A 24,308-nucleotide genomic window follows, 5' to 3' on the forward strand; every position below is an offset into this window, starting at 1 on the left:
GTCCCACGTGGTGTTTACACAGGGCTGTCCGAGCCTGTGATAAGACACACGTGGCACATTGACAATGGAAAGCCTGTTTGCTCTCTCCCAGCTAATGCACATCTATAAGAGATATAGATGTGCAAACATGGGATGGGGATTATGGTCACGCTTGTGCCAATTTTTCAAAACAATGATCAGACATGATGAGAACCAGCTGAAGATAACTGCACAATTAGAAGAAAGATAGAAAGAAATAAACATAACCCAAAAGACCTCTAAATGTTTCAGATGTACTGCTGTAAGTCTGTTCACATTTTGAAATGTGAAGCCGGGTTCTTCTCTCGCTGTTCTCTATGCATGAACGAATAATATATTCACTAACCTTCTAAGGACCATTACCATGGACAGTGAACCTCTGGTGGAGAAGAGGATGTATAGGTGACTCACAGATTCGTTTGTGACTCGTTGCAAAGGATTGGGGACTTCCCCAAATTATCAGGACTTTTGCAGATGCTGTTTAAATAAGTCAGATAACATGATGGGTTTTTTTTTCTAACACAAACAAAAAGTTATTGTTAACTTGAATTTGAGAGTGACCCAGTCCTTTACAGACTAGTACAAATGGTCCACCATCATATCAAGTTACCCATTTTTTCAGTTACATTATATATGTATAAATAAAATGGATCAACAGAAAGATCAATCATTTGGAAGATTTACGCACTGATCTTCAAAGACTTTGCAAATGCTCCCTTGTATGCTAATTTGGTATTTGTGTTTGAATAAGTTGAAGAGATGTGGTGTGATGGTGATATGGTCCCTGATACCCACAGGTCCCGCAGGACCAAACTTACCTACAGTTACTAGAAACTGTTTCAAGCTACACATCCAGTGCAGGGATTGATTGGTATGGTCTGTTACTATGGGATATCAAAGTGAACAGACCAAGTTGTGTGACTGTAAAAGGATCTGGGCCTCTCAGGCTGAGTAGAAAAGAAAAACATTGGAGAGTGAAGAGCATTCTTGGCTTTACCACCTTCTCCGCCTGTCTTTGTGAACTCTGTATTTCTGTTTTATATATACAACGGTGGTTATTATAAGCATTGGTGCATTAAGCAGAGTACCGTAGTGTACTGTTTGATGTTTACAAAATGTATGACTAATGTTTTTTTTTTTTTTTGGTTCTTACAAGGTAAAATGTAAGTTGGGGAGACCTACTTAATATGCTGTTACTGTTCTGACATAACCAGCATGCGGTCACTGCCTATTTTGCCCAAGCACTTACACGACCAAAATGGGAGTCACAGTAGACTTAGAGCATCTTTTAATTTTGAGGTGTTGCAGTTAGTTTTAATCCTTTTAAGATGTTTTTTTTTTTAGATTAGTGTTCAGGGAGAAGTTTTGTGTACCTGTTCCTTGTGTAGCTGTTCATTTCTGATGAGTTCCAAAGAGATGTTCTTATATTTTTGTTAACCGTAGTCTTTGATGCACCATGTAAAAAAAAAGCTCACTAATGCTGCTGCCTTGTCCTGTGGCACTCGGTGTCGATTTCCTCCACAGTGGAATATGGGCTGTGATTTTTTTTTTTTTTTTTTTTTTCTATTTCAGTCGCACTGCATTGTGGGTTATTGCTCTTCTCATGGGAAGCAATAAGCCAGCTGAATTCAGAACCCTGTGCACCCGGGCGACAAGCATCGCTGAGCCTCTCTCAAATCCCAGTGGGCAAACTCGCAATGCAATCTACTTGATGGCACAGACTCAACGCCTCGCTATCAGAATCCGATTGGCCTTCCCTTTCTAGCCCAGCCCTGTTCCTGGGTCGGCAGCGGGTCGAGCTATTTGTTCTGCTCCCTTTCTAACCATTCATTGTTAATGTCAGCAATGCATTAGTGAAAAAGGAAAGAACGGGGGGGGGGGGGGAGGAGGAGATCTCTCAGAAACCACTTAGTTACAGAGCTCCAGTGCTGAAAGCTGATTTATCCAGCGCTGTTCTACACCCCCCCACCCCCCCTGCCCACACGTGACCACAGCCCTCAATGAGGGCCCTGGGTGAGGCGAACTGGATTCATGCTGGCTGGGTTTTAATCCCTGTGTTTATAGTGTCTGCACACCCTCCCCCCAACTGTATTTGTCAGTCAGAATGTCGGCTTTAACTGTGCTCCTGTGGAACAGTAGTGGCCATTTTTTTCTCTCCCTCCCTCCCTCTCTCTCTCTCTCTCGCTCGCCTGTCTGATTCCTTATTGCACTAATTGGGTTGTGATTTCCTTGAAGGTACAGATTTCATGTCTAACTCCCCGTCATTGTGAGTAAAACTACTGGTCTGATTCCCGTTGTGTGAGAATTGATGTCTCCCGTGTTGTATTCAAGTGTGTTCTGTATTTATAGTCACACATGTTGCTATGACTGAGGGTTATGCTGTTTCAGTTATTATACCTTGCACTGCTTTGTAACTATGTTCATTTGAAATGCCGCTTACAATTTGAAGTTCTAATATTTTCCATCATTGTTCACAATTTGAGATGTAATGGATGTGTGTGTGTGTGTGTGGTGGTGCTTGGGGAATGCTACCACACAATGAAATAAACCATTCCAGACCAAAATGTTCAAAGGCCTTTTTTAATTATTCAAAGTGGTTTGTGAAAGAACTCCGTTTGGAATCCAGGGTGTATGCTGGTAAAGCCGACAGCAGCAGAATGACGATTGCAGCTGAATGACATGGATGGCCAAAATTAAAGAATGATGGCTGAGCACAGAGTGACTAATGGGCATGTGCTATTCCTTGGGTAGAGGAATAAAGATAGACATTATATGTTGAGATACTGGGGAAATGCAGGCCAGGTTGCAAATTGTCTTTTGTAACTAGGCGATCAAACTTTATTTGCTCATCAGCACTAATTTTAAACGTCTCTTAGCCTGACAGGTCCAACGCTGACGACTGAGCCATTTGCAGAAAGGATACCTACAATGAGGCTTAGAGCAATTCGAGCATGTATGTAGATGGGGATGGGGAAGTGGCAGCCCCTCCTGTTGGCCGAATACGCATAGTGCGTACCCCAGTAGTGGCGGAGGGTGGGGTGGCAGTTTTGATTAGTAGCACATTGACGTCAGTGGTGAACTTAAAGGGAAATTAAATAATGTCAATATTTTAAAAACTATGTGTTCGGAACGTTCGACGTCTAAATGACGCCCGCCAGGGCTTTGCGTGCTACGTAATAATTAGGCTCATTGCAGTGTTACACACGATATTGCTTGATGTTCTTTCTTTTCAATTATGAAGTGTTCAAAAATATATTGATAGGCCTATTAGTTTCAGGAAAGGGTGAGTGTTGGTCTTCATGTCTACATGTCTTACCCTAGCACGACACGTTATGGCTACGTTTAGTCAATAGGCTAAATAGGCCTGCCTGCATTACAAAGGGCACGTCAGTAGATGTATTGGATACAGTAAACATTGGTGGCGACTACATAATATGTGACACTTTTAAACTGTAATTGACCGTTCTATCCCCATGTTCAAGTTCAGAGAGCGGGCCGTGTCCCGCAGCAAGGTTCAGTGATGTCCCACTTTGGGCGGTTGGATAGGCCTACCCAAGGACAAGATGAAGTTGATCTGGAATCGGAATTACCATCATTTCTGATGGACTTTGAACAAAGACGATGGAGGGTTGAACAGCTGAACCGGATCAGAATATTTATGGAGTCAGCCGTAAAGAGAGAGGAGGAACTCAGCGAGCTGCTCGACTGGTTAACTGTCACTAGTCAGTGTTTATTGTCAAACTGTTGTTAAGGGGAGAGCAGGGACCAAAATATCACTTTTTAATTTAACGTAGTTTACAAATAGATCGTACGAGACTGAAAGCCAATATTGTTTTACTGACAAACTACAACTGTCCTCTGTTAAATACTGTTGCATTTCCAGACCTGGACAACAGTTTAGCTATAATTTCAGCAACAGTGGAACAACTGCAATGGTAGCCTACTTTTGCCCCTCCACGTCAGTTAAAATCATGTCAACCTCCCGCAATGCCAATTTACAAGCACCCATGTTCGTTTTCATGGCACCAGCTACAGAACGCAGTTATTGCACGATCTCCTCTGCATTTCTAGACTGATGTCTGTTTGAATTACGTAAGGCAGCAAAGTCCTGCGTGAATTTAGAAAGGGGCATTTAATATTGTGAAATTACATTCGTCTGAAACGAACCATGGAATGCAACAACATACCCAGTTTAACATCATGTTGACTTCACAACCGAATACTGTATCCTACCTAGTGAGTAGGCTACCATAAATCATTTCTAAGTAGGTAGCCTATTTTAACTTTTAGTGAGATAACATTCATAGATCCAACAGTGAATACAAATCATTCTCGAATTGCTGAAGGAAAGGTGCTTCAGTGCTTCCTTTCCTTTTCTCCTTTGGCATAGGGTACAGTGGACCGTCAATACTATTCGCCATCACATAATTGCATAGCCTAGTACAACTGCAGTCAAATTATTTTGGCAGCCCGGTTGTCTGTTCCTAAGTCCTCATGAATTCTCCTTGACGTCTTTCCTTGACCACAGGGCCTTTTCTATCGAGGTCAAGAAAAAAATTGGTTATAAAAAGGACATTGGATGTAACTTGTTTTGACTGTTCAACCATTTGGGGTACTGGATTGGTGGGGGCAATAGTGACAAGTGTCCCTCCCTACACATTTGCCATTAAAACCTATGTCGGCTTTTCAGGCAAGCAAGCATGCTCGGATGTCTGAGATTGACAATAAAAGAACATAACAGGAAGACGTTAGGCAGATAGATGAAGGTTAAAATAACCTGTGTTGACCTAAGTATGTGTGTCTACCATCATTGTACTCTGAGAAAGTGTTACTTTCGCCTCTGCTCTCCCTAATTGGTGTCCTCTGTTTTCCTTTGACACATTTTGTGACTGGTCTACTGGTCCTAATACATTGAGATATGTTCTCACCATATTCTTCTATTCTTTGCCTACTGTATACAGAGGAATCCTTTGAAACATTTGAGCGTAATAGAGGTGCATCAAACGAGATGGCGTCTTCGGAATGGATAAAGGCTATGGAGAGCAAGCTTGAAAAGTTTATGTGGGAGATGGATTGCGGCCTCAAACGTTTGAACATCCTTTGGAAAACCATACGCCGCATGGATTTCAAGACAACAAAGAAAGAGGAGAATTGTAGGTAGCTTCATTATATATTTAATTCAATCAAATTAATTCAAATAGGTTGTGTCCGAGAAAGGACCTAGGCAATGCAGTTCCTCAGGTAAGTCTCTTCCTTATCTCACTGTGCCTCACTGTTTATTATATTATATATTTTCAGTTCTTTCATGACATGCCAGTTATATGTAGCCAAGTCAGAAGGTGTCCTCATGTATAAAAGCAGCCTAATCACATAACTTGATATCAGTGCACCAGGCCTCTGCATCTTGTTCTATTTTCTGTGAAGGGTTGTGGAACATCCTAGAGATAATAATTCTGATTTTGTTCTTGCTTTGTCCTCATGGCCCTTCACCTACTTGCCCCTACTGAAACATGGAAATGAGAAAAACAGAAAACACTGCCACACCCAGCAGTCAGTGCGGTTACATGTGTCCAGTTTCCGAGCATAGTCGGGGTTCAATCGAAGATCCAATTCATGTAACTCCCCAAATCTAGATTTCCTGTGTCCGACTGAAATCCGATTTACACCCCAAGATAAGTGATCGGATTACGCTGGAAATCGGACACATGTAACTCTCGAAACTAGATTACAACTGGACAACAACAACTTTTGCGCATGCTTGAGATCCTGCCCATAGACATATACAGTACATGCATCATATATGTCTATGATATGATAATCGCTGCTAGACGCTCACTGTTCTTGTGCTCCCTCTCATTCACTATGAAATACTGAAACTGAAACGTTGACTGCGACTGTTTTGGACAGAACGCGCTAATTCACTGAACAAATATTTTCATAGGCCTATTACTTTTCCACCACTTGTTAGTCATGTAATCCACTCATATCGATGTGAATCAATCAATACTAATACAATTTTAACTGTGATGTGTTTTTGTTTCATTTCACAACTTATTTACTGTATAATCAACGGTAGCGAATGCCCGCTTGTAAACAATCCACATTTGATTTGAAATGACGCGGCCAAGATCTGGATTTGTCACTGCCATGTACCATGAGATAACCCCCCATTGATAGAGAAGTCGGGCTTTGGCTGAAAACGGGGTTATGCCATTATGTAACCACACTGACTGTAATTTTTCATACCTCTGGTTTATCTGGGGGAACAGGCTTTCTAGTGTCAAATGATTGGAAAATCACACCGCTGCTGCTTGTGTGCAGCAAAAACTTGTTGGTATAACATGCCATCACGACAACCAGTCCTTTCAAGTTACACCTGGTGGTTATTTTTTGTCCACCAGGAAAACTTGGCAGCTTTGATTATGCTTGTACTTGTCCTTGCCCCTGGAAGACTCAATATTGCCTTGATTTTCTAATTAGTTAATTTGTTTGAAGCATACTTCATACATCATTATTATGATCATCATTATAACAACAACAATAATAATGATGATTGCAATTGGTATTATTGAATGGTTGTTTTTATTTTAAATTGATAATTAATATTGTTTTTTGAAGTATCATTATGCATTATGTAATGTTTATTTCAAATGTATTGTAATTTGCTTCGGAAACAATGGTGTTTAGTTACATATTTTGGGTAAACACTTAAACTAAAGCTATGTGTTTTTCGGCAGCACGTAAAGGAAGTGTGTGGCACTGGTGGCGAGAGCAAAAGGTTGATGCAAAGGCCGTCAGTCGCATCCAGGAGCTGCAACCTCCCTCTGTAGAATCTATAATGGAAGATGCCAGCTTTGGCACAAAGTGCGCCTCAGAGCTCACCTTTATACTGGAAGACATTCAAAAGTCAATGTCTGACAATAAAGCTCTGAGTATGGCCTTAACCTTCGTTCAGACTGGCTTGAATAACCTAAACCAGGCTTTCCAGGAAAGATCCAAGCAAGTCAAGGAAAAAGAGCACTTAAACAAATATGCCATCAGCAATAAGATGACACTTCTAAGCCCTCAGGTAGACATGGAAAGAGAAATGAAGAACCTCGAAGACAAATTAACAGATATGAGGGAACAGAAGGAAGCTCTTCTGTTCCATATACATACTCTGCAGAATCACATCCAACATAGAGCTGGTCCCCTGCCTAAATCAGTAGAGGTGTACCTAGACTCACAGCCAAGCAGTAATACAGAACCAGTTGCAACTCCTCCAACCTTTACAAACAATGACCTACCTCCCTTCTTAACCCTTAACCCTCAACCTTCCCCAACTTGCCAAAAAGCCCCAGAACTGCCCAGTCCAAATAATGTCTCAGAGTGTGCTCCCGTAAAGAAGGAGACTGGGAGCGTTGTACAGCAGATAGAAAAAAAGAGTTCAAACCTGCTCCGGGAGTTTCGGGAGACTGTGTTTGAAATCCTTGAGAACTCTATGGAACAGGATGATGCAAACCAGCCAGGGGCTGTGAATGAAACGATTGAAAAGGCCGACGGACAAAATATAGTGAAACTCTATCAGTCTCTACAGTCCACCATGCACGATTGCTTTGATGATATAATGTCACACATCCGCGGACAATGTAAAGAAGAAATCATAGATCTGCCCCTTCAAGATCTGTCCCTGTTTGAGTCTGAGCTGTGGGATAGTACTGAAGTGCCTCCCAGTGAGATGCTGAAAGAAATAGGTGTAGGAATCAAGAAGCATGACAAGTCAATTGAAAATGCCGGGGAATCTTTGAAAGCTCTGTTCACAAAACCAGGAAAGCAGAGGCATCGCCACACTTTGTCTCAACTTCTGGACATGTTAAAGAACATCAGTGACATGGGAAAGCAGCAGGCCTGTAAGATGCGCCTAACCCTTGAGGGCATGTGTGAAATGCACAGACGAATACAAGAGGAAAAGCCAGCAAATATCCCTCTCCCTTTACATCAGAGTACCTTAATGGTAGAGCTGAAGCCATCTAAACCCAAGATGGTAGAACAAAAGGTGGTGGATGAACTTGAAGTCATCCCAGAGGTTGTGAAAGGACCCAAGGTGGTTGAGATACCTGACGTTATCAAGGAACTGGTCCAGGACACACTTCCAAAGTCTTCCTCTCTTATCCCAGAGCCACAGAAACTCTCCCCGAACATGGAGTCAGTCCAAATTGATCGATATTCAGCAGAGATGGCAGGGGAGGCCCAGATGTTGTTGCGGCTGCGACCAATAGGATCCATTTACGTAATCAATGTGGAGTCTCAGAGGGTTAATGCAAAGCTACTCGATCAGGCCCTCTTTAAGAGGAGCATCTCCCCTGGGCTCTATCATCTGATCAGGGACATCATCATGCAGACGCAGAGTAGCGTGGAGAACCGCCTCTGTTGCATTTTGCAGAGGTTTATGAAACATGCAAGGCTCCAGCACGTCTGGTAAGATACAAGGACATTGTTTTTTGTAAGTTTCATTAGAACTATTTTGTTGTTGTTTTTCTTTGTAAATCATGTATTGGACAACTATCTTAATTGGGGTGTGAGAGTGGATTTAAAAAAAAATGGCCTAATGAATACCTTTTACTGTGATGGTAGTAAGATTCTAAATGCCAGATTGCTTGAAGCACGCAACTTGAATGATGGTCATACTATAAGACAGTGTTACTACTACCTGCAAAAAGTGGAAAAGCTGCAAACAGACGTAACAAACAGTGGTTATACTAAGCAGGACTCCATTGATCTCATTCGAAAAAACTGCATGGCACGCATGCTGTACTTATTCAACCAGGTAAAAATCAACAGTAAAATTAGAAGAAATATATCTTATATTAGAATTTTTAAAGGCTTAATTTCTACATTAAAGGCTTTATCCCAATATTCCACAGATGAAAATGGATTATGGCATTCACCTGGCAGCACCATATTGCTGCTCAACCCAGGAATGTTTACCATTCCTGATTCTGCCAGTAAGGCCGAAGAAATTGCAGTGGTCGCTCAATCCCTCCCCTTACAGGCGCAGATACCACTCAAACACTCTACCACCTCCTCAGTTCTCCTTCCTCTCCTCTTTGTCTCCCTTGCTCCAACTATCTCAACACCATGAGCCAATCACAGAAAGGTACCAATTGCAGTCATCACACATCTACTTACAAGGATGTAGCCACCTTATGGTTATTCCCCTTGCATATGCTAATGATAACGCTAACTAAATGTGATGCCATGGGGCTGCATATCAACAGCTGAATATAGAGTAAGTTAGCCGACCCGTACTAGAGTAGCGTCTGAGGAATATGATGCAGTATGAGTCTTGATCTTCACTACAGGGAAACTGTGACACACCAGCACAGCCGTGATAGCCTGTGGCAGGTAAAGCATACTCACAATTGCATGTGGCTTGCAAGCAAAAAGTCAGCAGTGCCACCTCTGCCCATCCCCACTCTTCCGCGCTTGATTGAGATGGATGTGAACCAAGACAGAAGGAAGGCACGGCGTACTCTAGAGGCCAGGTATATAAGGTTCTCTGCCACTTGAAAGAGTTTTAGATCAAATTGCTCACGTAGTTGATGTAAAATGGCCTATTTCGTTGTTTTACATGCATGTGGTGTTTCCTCACCAGAAAACAGTGAATACATAAAAACTAATTGGGTGAAGTCAATGCCTAGAAAGCATGAGAATGTCGAAAGTCTTTCAATTTCCTTGCGTGACCATTTGAGTTTTCAGTGTTTATCCCATAGAATAGCTTGATATCACAACAATGTAGGGCATGGTCTTATGTTCTCATACTAATGCTAGTTTCTGTTCTCACAGAATGAATGGGGTACTGGGCCAGATTTTGAAATCTAGAGGAGGGGCTGAATTCAAATAAATAGAATTTGCACATCATTGCTTTTGTATGCACTTTACTCTGACATAGAGTACTAGGTTAATAACCTACTTAATCATACCGTATGCATGCATTTATTATCAGTAGCCTTCCAAACTAGGCTACCTTAAAGAACATTGTATTGTTATGTTGATTGCTTTACTGATATCTGAACAAATGTGTACACTTAAAGAATACAAACTTATATACATCTCTCAAATAGACTATGTACAATTGAACCATACATATAGAAATTATTCAAGAATTGTCCAAAGGTTCAAATATATATATAAACTGATACAGATAGATAGATAAGGCAGAGCAAAACAGATGTGTAGTGATGACATTTGGCTGGTTGAAGCTTTCATTCATCAGAGGATCCTCATTTGGATTTACTTGAAGTCACAAAACCAGGATCTTGGTGTCACCAGTTCCCAGAAGCTTGTCTGTGTAAGGAGACATTTGTCATTAACAGGCATGACACCCTCCAATCACAAGTTATCTCTGAAATCATAAAGGCTTTTCTAGTCAGGGTGTCTTCTGGTGGTGTTGTTTCATTTAGTTAAAATGGATGCTATTTATAGGTGACTATATCAAGCACATTTGGTCGCCTTGCAAATGTTTCATTGACGTGGGGGATTTTTTTCCCCTTTTTTCAGCGCAAAGCACTGTAAGCACATCCTAGGCCATCTGTCAATTCATCCTAAGGACTTTACAACTGGTGCATCTGTGCTTATGTATAGAGTGGAAATGTAATCTTACTTAAGAGTCTATGCAGTGTGCACATGGTAGGTTCAACTTTTAAGAAGATGATTTTGTGTTTGTGTATGTGTGTGTGCTTTGGGCTTCACATGTTTGTGTCTACATGCAACACAGCTACAACTGTATACTGATACTGCAAAGCGCTTAAGTCTGTATTTCTTTCCTCCCGTGTAATTTAATGCACTTGATGTCTGTTATGCTTGCACTGTGCGTGGTGGTGCTGTTGAGAGGGCGAGAGGATATACCCCAGTTCGGGAACAGTGGATTTGGGCATACCACTCCATGCAGTACAAGCAGACGTGAAGCCCTTGGCCAAACATAAGACTCATCCACAGAACGATGTTCCACACGTGACTCTTGCGTTTGTCAGTACTGGCCAAACTGAAGGATGCTGAAAAAATCACACAAGGCACGTGAAGACCCACATTTGCCAGCAGGGGGGTACTGGAAAAGAAATGTGGCCTTGGTCTGGTCTGCTGGCACTGGCCAGAGAGCCACTAATGATGCAGATTGGGCTAGTTAAAAACTAAATTTACGCTTTGCTTCGGTGGTCGCTCCATAGATGCAGTAGCCCACCGGGATTATTCTCTCTATGCCTGATGACCTGTTCACTAGACTACTGCTTTCCAGCATGTCAACATTTCACTCATTTTACAATGAAGCGTTTCTGTGTGGATATCATGTGTATAGCCCTTACCTCCAATAAATGCGAATGTGAAGATCATGACGGGGTAGAAGAAGCCAAAAAGCATGGTCAGAGCGTACTCATGCACTACTGCAGAGATGGCAAACACACTCATCTTGGCTGCAGAATGGAACCTTCTCTTGGACAGCTGGGGGATAAGAAAGGGCTTAGAGAACAGAGAAACTAAGTGAACCGAGTAAGGCTCTGTGGGAGTGTAATTTTAGAATAGATCAGTGTGTGTGTGAGTGTGAGTGTGTGTGTGTGTGTGAGAGAGAGTGTGTGTGTTTTGGAGTGTGAGAGTGTGTGTGTGTGTGTGTGTGTGTGTGTCAGCAGATCGAGATAAGATACTCACCATGAGGATGTCTCTGTAGCCGTAATAGTAGAGCCAGTCATGCACCACTATGTTCCAGGTGCGATAGTAGCTGGTGAAAGAGGTTGAGTTCCACCAGTCCTAAACATAGATGGCAAACTTCCCTGTTTCTCACCATTTCATACTTTTATCATATCACAAGAGGAAATGTAAAAGGCCAATGTATTCAGTTCCATATATCTGTAAAGTGAAACTAGCTATTGTTGAGCACCTCACCTAAGTACAGACAAAGCCATAACGGCATGAAGTGGTGTGTTAGAAAAACAAGAAGTACCTTATAGAACATTCGGTCAGCAAATCGCAGCAGCTCTGCAAAGGTATTGAGCCAGCAGTGCAGGAAAGCATAGAACCCCAACAGCATCATCAACATGCCTGTGGCAGAGGTGACAATGACTGGAGCAGCAACACCACAATAAGGTGTGAAGCTGTACCACTGGGTTTTTGGTAAGAATCTAAAACCTTGTGTTTGTGTTGAGTAAGCCCACTCCCCTCTACATGTGCAGTACCGGCAGTACATATACATCAGGCATATAACACCGTATTACATTTAGACATTTAAATTTACATTTAGTTAGCAGACGCTTTTGTCCAAAGTGACGTACATTAGAATAACACTTTCAACTTTGCTGATATGAACTTAGATGGATATCTTGTGTATTGGGGGCATACGAGACTTTGTCTACAGTTGTTGTATACAGTCTTAAAAAAGATCCAATAACTAGGCATTGGGTTGAGCATGAGGGTTGTCAATAGCGACACTATCACCCTCCAGGTCACTTCAAGAGAATGTAAACATAACCTAGTGCTCAGAGGATAATAAACAACATAGCATAAACCCGCTTTGACCTTTCTGTGTTGTGTAATGGTGCACGTAGTTCTGTTTCATTCGGGCTGTGCAGGGTAAATATAAATACCTCCTGTTGTACACACCAGGCTACCAGGAAAAAGATCACAGATTGACAATCTGTTGCGCTGCCTACAGATTGATAGAAGCTGTGGGTGTGCTCAGGGACTGAATGGTGATTGGAAGCCTGGCATTATGGGGTAGGTTCATCAGGTATACATGCACTGCAGGAGGGATACAGTAGGTACAATACCTGGCAACATGGCATGAAAGATGGCAAGCACTAATGTCTTAGTGTCGAAGGGCCTGCTGTTCTCATTGGTAAACACAGGGATGACCAGTCGCACAAGGATGAAATTCAAGTAGAAAATACTGGCCATTATCTAAAGAGAGAGAGAGAGAGAGAGTAATGGTTTGTGTAATTTAGTGGGTATACTCATGTTGTTACACAATGTGCTGCTGCACAGAGTAAAGCAGATGGAAATATTCTGTCTAAGCTTACATTAATACTTTATGCACTCTAGCAAGTAGATGTCACATTCAATCTATCTTTATCACGTCAGTTGGCATTAGTCTGTTGGTACATTTAATCTGATCTTTATCACGTCAGTTGGCATTAGTCTGTTGGTACATTTAATCTGATCTTTATCACGTCAGTTGGCAATTATAGTCTGTTGGTACATTTAATCTTATCTTTATCACGTCAGTCAGCAAAAGTCTGTTGGTACATTGGCTAAGAAGCCTGTGGCCTCAGGTTGTGTGCAGGTCTTTCGCCATCCATAGCTGCTGTTCGCCACTTACACCACTGGAGGGCATGTGGCTACAGTTTGAAAACTAAGTTTCCTGTAGTGACAGCTAATTTCTGTTCTCCAAATTACTTGCTGCAGCTATTTCAAAAAAGATCGCAGGTAAAACTATGAAAGTTTCAACAACAAATTACAGAGAAAAGCCTCACTGTAAATTTACCGCAGAAAAAATGATTTCAAAGCAAAATACCTTCATCAAATTTAATCCAATGTGGTTCCACCTAATGTAGGGGTTTCTGGAATAAAAAACATTGACTCAATACTTTTTCTAATTCTTTGTGTCATTTTACACATATAAGTAATCTATGAGCGTGCTTAATAGGTCACTGTCAATGATTAAATATAACATCTAATGGCATTTGAGAAAACTGTGATTACAGGCATCTGTGGGAAGCTCACCTGGGGTAAGACTCCCTGTAGATTAGAGTTGGAGCAAACAGGAAGTATAGGTAACTGGAAAGTGCGGGTATTTTTGGAGGAGATCCTTAAAAAAAAAAGACAATAAAATCAGAGATGTGAATGCTTTTGATGTATGGGTTGATTGGAATGTAATAATTTTGGTATATCAATTATTTTCTATTTAGGATGATGCTTTAGAACAACTGCCAGTGATGTAACCTCACCCACTGTGACAGCTTAACATTTCAATAATGCATCGGTCTTGGAGGCATGTTATCGGTGGAGCAGCATTACCTTCGTTAGGCTTGTTCTGGATGACAGACGGAACCGTCTCCCGGATGAAAGCGTAGCTTTTCATAAGGAATCTGATCTGCAAGAAACCGGGAGAGATTCACTTTGTCAGCGGCATGCATCACTGCAAAGACACACCAGCTACCTGCTTTGGGGTCACACAGAGAGCTCTCTTTGATCTGACTGATACAGATTAACCAAGGGCAAAGATGAAACAGGAAGTGAAAGGCTTGTGCATACCTGCAGATGCAAGCTAGTCTAAAATCTACAAGGCTCTCATGTCCATGAAATTGCCTTTAAAATGGGTGTCCAAGCAATTGATGGTTGCATTTAATGTTCATGTTTTTCATTGCCTCGTCCACTTATAGTCCTTTTCAAACCTTTGCAGCTCTCAAATGGGAAAATGCACTGTGGTTCATTCTCTCCCATAACATTCCATTACTACAGAGATATTTCTGCTGCAATCAGGCATCCCACTGCTATCTGTGGTCTGTTTACAGAAGGGAACACGGTGTGAGTCCAGCAGAGCAGCTGGATTTAGGAGACTTTGAATGCGACTCTGACAAGTTTCACCATAAAGCACAAACCCTTCATGGGAATTTGAGAGGATGTATAAGGTATATTTGTGCATGGTTTCAGGAATAATTCAGGGGTTGGCAATGACATCCAACAGACTGAGGAGAAACTTAGGAAGTCTGTTTCAAAATGATGGGCCCCTTAATTAACATTAATAGGTATTTCATGATTCTCTGAAGAACGTTGTGTTTCCTAGTGTACACCTTACCCCAGAATTTGTACCTTTATGGGTACCCGAAGGAACGTTGACCTAACACGGGCTTGGCAACTTCACAAGACTGAAAGCACAGGCTTCTTACTTTCTTAGGAGCAGCACGTGCTTTGATATGGACTAATTAGTTATTCATTGACTACACTGTGGATTTATTGGTTTGTTAATGACTTTGTACCAGGTTTCATATTTCAGCCTGATTCACTGACCATGAACTGGATAACACACACACACACACACACACACACACACACACACACACACACACACACACACACACACACACACACACACACACACACACACACACACACACACACACACACACACACACACACACACACACAAAACACATACGTGAACACTCACACTCACATACTACACTCACAGTTTAGATGAGAACATTGTTTCTACCTGCTCAAGGGCGATGAAAAATCGAGAGGCCGGAGGGAGCTGGTGGTGTAAGATCATAGAGATGGGGAATGCAAGCAGCACTGCAACCTCCACCACTCCCAGCAGCAGCCCTGCTGTGACAGACACCAGCATCTTCCATCCACTGCTGTGGTACAGTTCTCCCCACACAGACAGGGCAAAGTACGGCCCCAGGAGCGTGTAGCTGAACATTAAGAGCCAGGAACATGCCACAACGGACAGCTTCCCAAAAGCGTAGAAGAAGAGGTCAATCTCAAGCCGCAGTCTAGTGAAAATAAACATTAACTACGAAGGTTAATATTATTCATCAGTGCTGTAGAGGAAATCAATACAAGCAATTAGTGTGAGGATGTAATTTATAATGTGTTTTTAAGAGACCAAATGCTTGCTTGAGATGATTATTTATATTTAGATAAATAGTCTATCTATAGCTAAAAATTAAATCCATATAACAAATCAGATGGCCCTCTTATTCCTAATGTACATTTAAAGCATCCAAAACCTTTTGTCTTAGACTCCTTTCACAGTGCGTTCAAATTCTTCTGTCTTTTTCAGAACTTCAGAGCTCTCAAATGAAAGGTCATTATAATTTAAATGGTTTCTTTTAAACACCCAACCCTAGAGATCCGATCTCTTGATGACTGACAGAACCTTTTACAGCACAGTCTCCTCAGAAGGCAAAACTGCATGATTCAAATCGACAAGCTGAGTTAGTCAGAGCCTGCAGATACAGGTGTACTGAATGATAAGACCTAGGTCAATGGTCCTTCTAAGCCACTGTCTGGTGTTCTGCAGTCAATCAACTTGTTCCCCAGGTGCACAAACACAGACACATGCACAAACATGTCTTCTTTACCTGCCCTGGTCAATGAAGTCCACTGTGATGGTGCTAATTATGAAGAGGAAGAGGGCAGCAATGAACACGTGGTATATGGACCTGATGTGGCTGATCTCGAAGAGCTCACTGAAAAGGAACGAGACGAGTGAAGAGGTGGAAGAATGAGAAAAAGAAAAGAGAGTTAGAATAACTGTAGCCTAATTTTGAATGGAACTAGAACACTGAATCCCTTTTCTTCTAACATTTGTGTTTACTTGTTTGATGCTACTGAGCACTTACTCCAGTAAGGACTGCCTGGCCATGAAGACTTTTCCATCCTCTGGCTTGTGTGTTCTGCAGTGGACATGAGGCAACTTTACTTTACAACAACCACAACATCATCATCGTTCAGTCTGAAGGTCTGAGTAACAGTCATCTAATGAGCGTCGTTTAGCACTGCCGTCTGTGCAAGTATGGCAAGCCAGACTATTCTCATTTGTAGTTCCACATTGGTGGAACGAGTTGCCTGGCACTACACAGGGGTGTCCCTTTCTACCTTTAAGAAGCTCTTGAAGACCCAACCCTTGAAAGAGCACCTCCCTTCCTAACTTGCACTTCTACTAGTACATAACTTGCACTTACAGCAGTTACATTCCTACACTTTGTTTCTATTTCTTATGTAAAATAGAATGTATTGATACACTAGGTCTCTATTGCTTGTAGCTCCCCCTTGTACATCTCTTTGGACAAAAGCATCTGCTAAATGACTAAATGTTAATCTACCAACAGTCACACACTCGGTTCTCACCGGGCGGCGTTCTTGGGCCCATCCACAGGTGAGTTGGCATGTTGGGAGAAGGACTCCACTGACTCTGTTATGGCCTTGTCCAGCAGGCCGCTGAGTTGATCCTGAGCCTCCTCAAGAACACCAGCTTTCACTTGCTACAGATGAACATGGCAACAATGTCAACATGCTTTTAACATGAGGAACAGTCAGCCACACAACTGTGCCAGTAACTTGTATAAATCCAGCTTTGGCTGTCCCAGGACCAAGGTGGTCAAGCTGGTGACAGAGCTGCTTTGGAGGGTTTTCCTCTACTTTAATCTGGCAAAAATCAATCGGATTAATGGGGCCGTAAACACATCCCAAGGCGGTCACTACCCCGATAGCGGCAGCCTGAGGAGCGTACAGGGCCTTGATCCGGTGGATCTGCTCAGGATCAGGGATGAACCCACTGCGCAGGCAGACGCTGTGTGGGAATTCTCACTGGAAGCGGAAAAGATGAGCTTTCATACCTCCTCATGCTTCCTCCGGAGTCTTAGATCATCCACCTGGAGCTTGGCGGGTTTCACCTCTGAGCAAAGGAAAACAGTGATTAGATTATGGCACTGTTTGTCACAGTATAATTGTGTGGGGTAGAATTCAAAATATACTTTTACTGAACACAAGCAATCTTTATTCAACAGAGGGAATTCTTTGTAATTTACTGTTAAATTGTTTAGGTTAGGGTACACCCAACTCACAGAATTGATCAAGGAGGAAAGGAAAGGAGCATATTTTGTTTGATTGGTTGTTCAAAGCTGACAGTGGAGCATGAGCTGTTACATGGTCTTTGCTGCAATATGAAATTATGTCATGAGACAACCAACGCCATTGTCTGTGCCAACACAGCTCCTGCTAGCCAGAATTGTTCAGAGTGATCACAATTGATTTTTTACTGCTGTACAATTTTGGACGGTTTTGCAGAAAATTTGTATACCATGAGTACAAAGATCTCATGCCATCCTAATCTGAAAAGGTGTTGACAGTTCCAATTCGTGTCATAAATCGAATGAATCAATTTCTCATTTGGTGACATTTTATGACTAGATAAAATGTATGGAAACATAATTATCATAGGGAGTAAAATTACATTACTATATAACTGTGAGAGCAGGGTCATGATGAGACCGTTGCTCCAGTGTACGTGACATTCTGGCATACGGGTTTTCAGAAATTTTCAGAATAAAAGGATTGTGTTGATGGTGAAAAACACAGAGAGTCAGGCAGACTGACCAGGTCTTGATAATCCGTTTTCTGTCGGGTGGTCTTTCTGGGGTGCTGAGGGGTCACGATGCCTCACATTGTTGCTTGTGTCAGTGGTTGCCATGGCCCTGGAGGAGTCCACTGAAGGGCCAATAATGAAGGATGTACGGGCTCTGCAGAAACCAGACATAGAAATTCACTGCAGTTGTCCAAACATGAAATGCCATTTCTTAAAGCAGACCCTCCTGCACTTATTATTATATAATCTTAGAGGGAACGTGCTGAACTATTCAGTTATTCCACATCAAAACACATTGCCTTAGAGCTACACTGTTGCTCTATCAGCTGTGTCTTTGCAGAGTGAAAACCAGCACCCAGGTAGAAGAGACCTGCTTCATTTCAATTCAACTCACTTCATCTCACTACACTGCAATTCTAAATACCACAAAGAATTAGGAAAGAAACTACCTAACCATGCTGGTTTACACAAATATTATGAATGTGTTCAAAACTAAAAGCAAAAATAAAAGCATCAGTAATGACTCCGATGACTGTTTACTTGGGAAGACGGCAGTGGGTGGCAGTGTTCTAACAGGTTTCCAACTCCTCCATCAAGTATTTGGGACATCTATGTCCCAGGCCGACTGAATGTATATGATATCTGATGAACTCTAGTTAACTGTAGTCCTTTTGTCGGTCATCAGTACCACCCCCTGTCACTACATTTGTAAACAGTGATAAGACCTGGCTGGCCCCACCGTCTCTCCTCTCCCCGAGATAACATATAGATGAGAGAGAGACGACTGGGAAGGGCTGATATGTATGGCAAGTTAAAGAGGTGTCACTGACCGACAGTAACCTGGTGACCAGTGATTAGTGGGCTGGTTCCAAGTATTACCGTTTTTACAGAGGATTTGCTGATTAGAACTTCTGAACACAATTTCTCCTGACTGACATTCAATTCTATTCTATTCTATTTGAATTTAAATTATGATATTATGTTGCAGATGTTTGTCCAGTAATGCAAGCCTGTATTGAGTGTCTTCGTGTGGGCCTTTTGGACAGTGTTGCTGCCTGATTAATGCCATCCTTGTTTCATATTCTTATGGGTCCTTTTATGAAGGGTTAGGCCTGTGCATGGGAGATGCTGATGATCTGTAAGAGCAGTGTGGTATCAGTTTGCTCAACTTATATTGTGTTCTTATATTGTGGCTGTGACTAAGTTGTGTACTACTGTGTGCCTAGTTTAAGTACTGTTAGTTTGAGGGCAATGTTCTGTCACACTTTATGTGGATTGTCACCTATAGACTTTATACAGACTCTCAGATTATCTGTTGAACAATCTGTTGAAACTCTCTGAACTACAATGTATGGCTAAAATAGGATTGAGGCTAGGGGCTGGGTTTGGTTATGATGATGTTAAGTGAACTATTAGAAGGACTGAACTTCAATTTGAACAAACCATCAGTACAGTCTCTGCAGGCGGACTATCCAAGTAAAGTGTTACCCAATGTTCTGGTAATTGTTTAAAGTGTAATAGAGAAAATGTTGGACATCACTGATTGCTGGAAGAGATGCATGTCAACTCTGTCCCAGAGTTCCAGAGAGATTATAAACAAATGTCTAATGCATAGATCCCCAAGCGTGTACTGTATGATCATAAACCTGCATCTTAATGCATTTCTTATTTTTTTTTTTTGGTAATTTAACCAAACGTTCTACAACAGCAGTGTGAATGTGTTTTTGCTTTGTTGGATGACCTCAATATAAAGGATAAGAGAAGAGAATCTTATCACCTCTCTGCCTCACTCCGTCTATATGACTCTTAATCTCTTCCCCGTGAACAAACCACAGCATTTGAACAATCCCTGCATGGCACCATGGAGAGTCTTTGATGGCCTATAGAGCTTGAGTTAGCATTTTCCGGAAGGAGAATTGGCAATCAATGCACTGAGGGTCACTGAGGTTCAGTGAGACCCAACTTGCCATCTGACTCCCAGTAACACTGAGTGACTCCAGTCTGTGCAGACCAGCGCATATTTGACATTTGACCTACAGAAGCCCTAAAATTCTGTGCTATTAATCCATTTTTGTTATATCAGGTATGGGGTGAAAACATACAACATTTGGTCAGTTGATAAAAGGAGTCTGTGTGTAGTCATTTATGTTATACTCCCGTCTTGATAGCAAAATCTATTTGTTTTGTTCCTTTGTATCGTAGCAGAGAGCTGAAGGGAAATAAAGCATGCCTGGTGCAGGATGTGAATATTCCAGCAAAGCTTGAACCTCATAACTTAAGGGAAATTATGACAGGTCCCTAGATTCCACATTTCATTGACCAGTTAATGCTTTGTTCATAAGAGCTGGATTAAATACTGTGCAATGGTCTCACATTACTCAGCAGTATAAGTAACAGCTATTTCAGATGACACTTTGAAAGCAGCCTGTCACAAAGTGCACTGTTATACCTAGAGAGGGGATTAGTAACCCAGATTGGAATTCATGTTTAGGATTACAGTGCTGCTTATAGGTTCGCAGAATCACTCACAATTATTTTGTGTTAAAAACATAAACAATGCACAGAGTTCAAAGAGTCTACAGCATCATATGTGATGATTGTATCACGCGTTACGCGGCATGCGTCACGCAGAAATAATATGTGGTTAAATATGAGTTGCATAACAGAGTACTATTCATAGAGTTCAGATGAGTGCAACGTATTAACACAATATTTTATGATATCTGTAAATGTTCCCACACCACCACGCCCAAGGGAGGATTTGCCTGAACAAGAATAACTCATGTGAATACAAGGGAGGAAAGATCCCAAACACCAAAAACAATATGGACTTACATTTGTTTCTAAGATGCTTTGTTCTCCTACCTGAATCTGTTGAAGGATGCTCTGTCAGACCTCTCCAGAGGTGCTTTTTACATCAGTTTTAAAAAGGAACGGATGAAGCATTGCTTGTGATACTCAGTGTCTAAAAACTGTTTGAAGTCAACAACACAAAACAAAATGTATGTTTCAGGTGTTGGCATCTTGGCCATAGACAGACGATGTTGGTAAAATCTATTGTGATTGTTCCAAAAAGGTGTACTACAAATACACAGTATGACTATTCCAATGACCTTTTTTTTTATCTCTCTCCAAATGCCTCTGAGTTTTCTATGTATAATATTTCATAGTTGTACTCACAGTGTTTTCTGATGAATGGACAGCTGCTCAGGATTTTCTGCTGAGTGACTGAGGTGAGGTTTTATGGGGCTTCACCAGCCAAGGGTGGGTTGGTGCACTGTGTCCCCTGTGTGTGTGTGTGTGTGTGTGTGTGTGTGTGTGTGTGTGTGTGTGTGTGTGTGTGTGTATGTATGATCTTTGCCCTGCCCTTAATGATTGTAACACAGCAGTAAGGGTATTTGTAAGGTCATGTTCCATTCCCCTCTGCCTGATCAGTGCTCGACGTACCCGCACACTCCCACACACCCCCTCCCCACACACTCACACACACACACAAACACACAAAATTATTCAGCTGGGACCACGCAACTCCTCCTGCCTCTTGGAACTTATCTGCGTTCTCCACTAAAGCATTGCTTGCTCGATGAGGTTAAAGGATTACGCACTGTTGTTTGATTGATTTAATCTCACTGAACTCAAAAATGTGAAGATTTTTGATAAATGAATACTCTGAGACAATGTGACGTAGGCAGTCAGCCTCTGTTGTGAGAAACCAGAGTTAAATATGCTGTAGTACTCGGTGTCATTGACCTTGTCTGTTTTGGTGGCTGGGTAAATGACAGCCTTGTTTGTTTATCTTTCTGTAGGATACCTTTGCCTCTGTTGTTCTTGAGGTAACACATCTAAGTACATCTGAAGCCATGTGATTAAGGCTCCATTTTAAGATGATGGAATCAAAAGAGGATTAAAGCCCCAAGACGACCAAGAAGATTTGACATTAAACTCCCAGGAGACTTTTCTTAGCACAGCATCTTTATTGAAATTTGTTTCTTTTAGATAGTGTGATTTCTCATCAGCTACAGAGGCATGTTGTACACAGCATGCACTATTCACACACAATAAACAAACAATCAAACAAACAAACCAACAATCAACCAAACAATGACATGTCCACCGTCCCATGAAAACATAGTTGTTTACTATACTGTAGTCACCATTCAATTACTTCGATTTGAAGATTTTGGAGTTAATATATGCACCTATGAATTAGCAGAATGCATTCAGTACCAGAAGCGCAACTTTTGCCATGTTACACTGTGTCTGAGGCATATGAAGGTCATGAAGAGATATAAAAATGGACTATTGCCATTTCAAATGTACACACTTGCTGGCCCCTATATCAATAGTATTGGTCAAAGAGTAGCAGAAATAGCTGACAGTTAGCTCATTTACACTGGAGAGGTTCCAAAGGGAACTGGACTGTATGTAGCTATGTTTTAATGTATGCTGTTTAAAAACAAGCTTTCCCTCTAAGACATTCAAACTGACATTTATTTATTTTAACTCATACTTTGAAATGCTCTCACTTTACAGGTAACACATTTGACAGCCAGATGGAATTGATATATCGAGTGAGTTCTATGACATACACATAGATCTGCCTCACATTCTCCTGAACACTGTGCCTCTTCTGACGACTCTAGCATTGTGTCATGTGTAGGCTACAGTACATGAGTACAGTCCTCCAGACAGACGAGTCTAGTCGAGTATCTTTAGTGCAACGCAAGGGGTCTTATGAGGTACCTGATGAGGTGGAGAGTTAAACAATCTGCCATTTGTCCAATACATACACTGAGCGCTTCACTATCTACTTCCACCCATGGTTGTGCCGATTAGCAAATTTGGATGGTTGATTAAAAAATAACCTGTAGCATATGTCAACTTCCTGCTGTCCACGTCCTGACATGTAGCAAGAAGCTCGGGGGGGGAGAAGCAAACAAGCTTCTGTAGCTGCAAACTGCTGGGTCTTTCCCCTCCAGGTCTCTCCCATACCCACAGACAGAACCCCTCCCCTCAGCCCTCACAGCCTACCTGGCCCCTCTCTCCAGACTGGTTGATCAGGAGTGCAGCGCAGAGGAACGCAGTCAGGAAGTGGCAAGAGCTGAAAAGAGCTTTTCTGTGTGTGGAGGAACCAGAGAGCTGCCACAGACCATCGAGGCTGAGCTGTCTGTCTGAGAGTCTGTACAATTTGTATGGAGCCTGGACAGGTAGGGCAGACTCACAGATCTGAGATAACACACTGGCTACACTGGTCGATGTAGCCATAGCTCAGCTCTGAAGCAGCTGCCAGGCTGTGCTGTCTGATGCTACAGTGCTCCTGTCTCTATGAGCAGTACAGTCTGCTCTTGGTACTTGCCCTTCATTCAGACACGGCCTAAATGGAAATTTACCAGGAATAAAGTGACGGGCTTTGGAAGTGTAAAAGATAGGACATTGGTTTTGAATGGTAGTTAGCTTTAAGACAGTCAGACAGTCACCTCTCTCTCTCTCTCTCTCTCTCTCTCTCTCTCTCTCTCTCTCTCTCTCTCTCTCTCTCCCTCTCTCAGACTGTCTCTAACATACCCTTGTTCTTTTCTTCACTCTACATTCTACACTTTCATTCTCTTGTTCCTTCCTGGCCTCTCTTCTATAGTTGAATTTTAGATATATTTAAGTATTCAGTATAATAAACAATCTGTAAATACAATGCTTAAAACACTCAAGGTAGCAAGCAAACACATATGTCAATAAATAGATAAATGAATAAATAGATAAATAAATAAATAGATAGATAAATAAATAAATCATCTCCAAAATTCTTAAAAAAAAAAAAACATTCATTACATTCCATGACAACTCATTACTGCAATAAAAAAAACAGTAGTCAAATAAATATCAAACATAATCAATTGCTTTAAATGAATTAACTTATTTTGGTGGACTGTATAAAAATAGTACCTACTCTAGTACTCTAGCCTCACCCCTATGCATTTTTGCACTATTCTGTGGGAGTACATCTATCATGTACAGCCAGTGGAGAAATCACTACAGACACAATGACAAGAGACAGTGGGAACGACACACAAAAACGTCTTAGCCACGTGGAGGGTGATACAGATTGGAAAATCTTCAAAGTCTACATGTAAATATGCTTTGTTTTAAAAACAACACACTGGGATGATAATGACTCCTC

At 41.7% G+C, this 24,308-nt stretch overlaps 1 protein-coding gene across 1 annotated transcript; it reads right to left on the reverse strand.

Moving 5' to 3' along the window:
- Window positions 1-10,290: 10,290 nt before the first annotated feature.
- Window positions 10,291-18,241, reverse strand: soat2 (sterol O-acyltransferase 2; the record flags this gene model as incomplete). Its single annotated transcript, XM_080845803.1, has 15 exons — window positions 10,291-10,344; window positions 10,906-11,051; window positions 11,358-11,493; window positions 11,698-11,796; window positions 11,990-12,087; window positions 12,813-12,942; window positions 13,556-13,601; window positions 13,765-13,849; window positions 14,059-14,134; window positions 15,257-15,539; window positions 16,131-16,238; window positions 16,392-16,445; window positions 16,900-17,033; window positions 17,388-17,446; window positions 18,148-18,241. The coding sequence occupies 15 exons, from the start codon at window positions 18,239-18,241 to the stop codon at window positions 10,291-10,293; spliced, it is 1,602 nt and encodes a 533-aa protein (XP_080701929.1).
- Window positions 18,242-24,308: the final 6,067 nt, after the last annotated feature.

Source organism: Sprattus sprattus (genome assembly GCF_963457725.1).
Source record: "Sprattus sprattus genome assembly, chromosome: 10".
NCBI classification, from domain to species: Eukaryota; Metazoa; Chordata; class Actinopteri; order Clupeiformes; family Clupeidae; genus Sprattus; species Sprattus sprattus.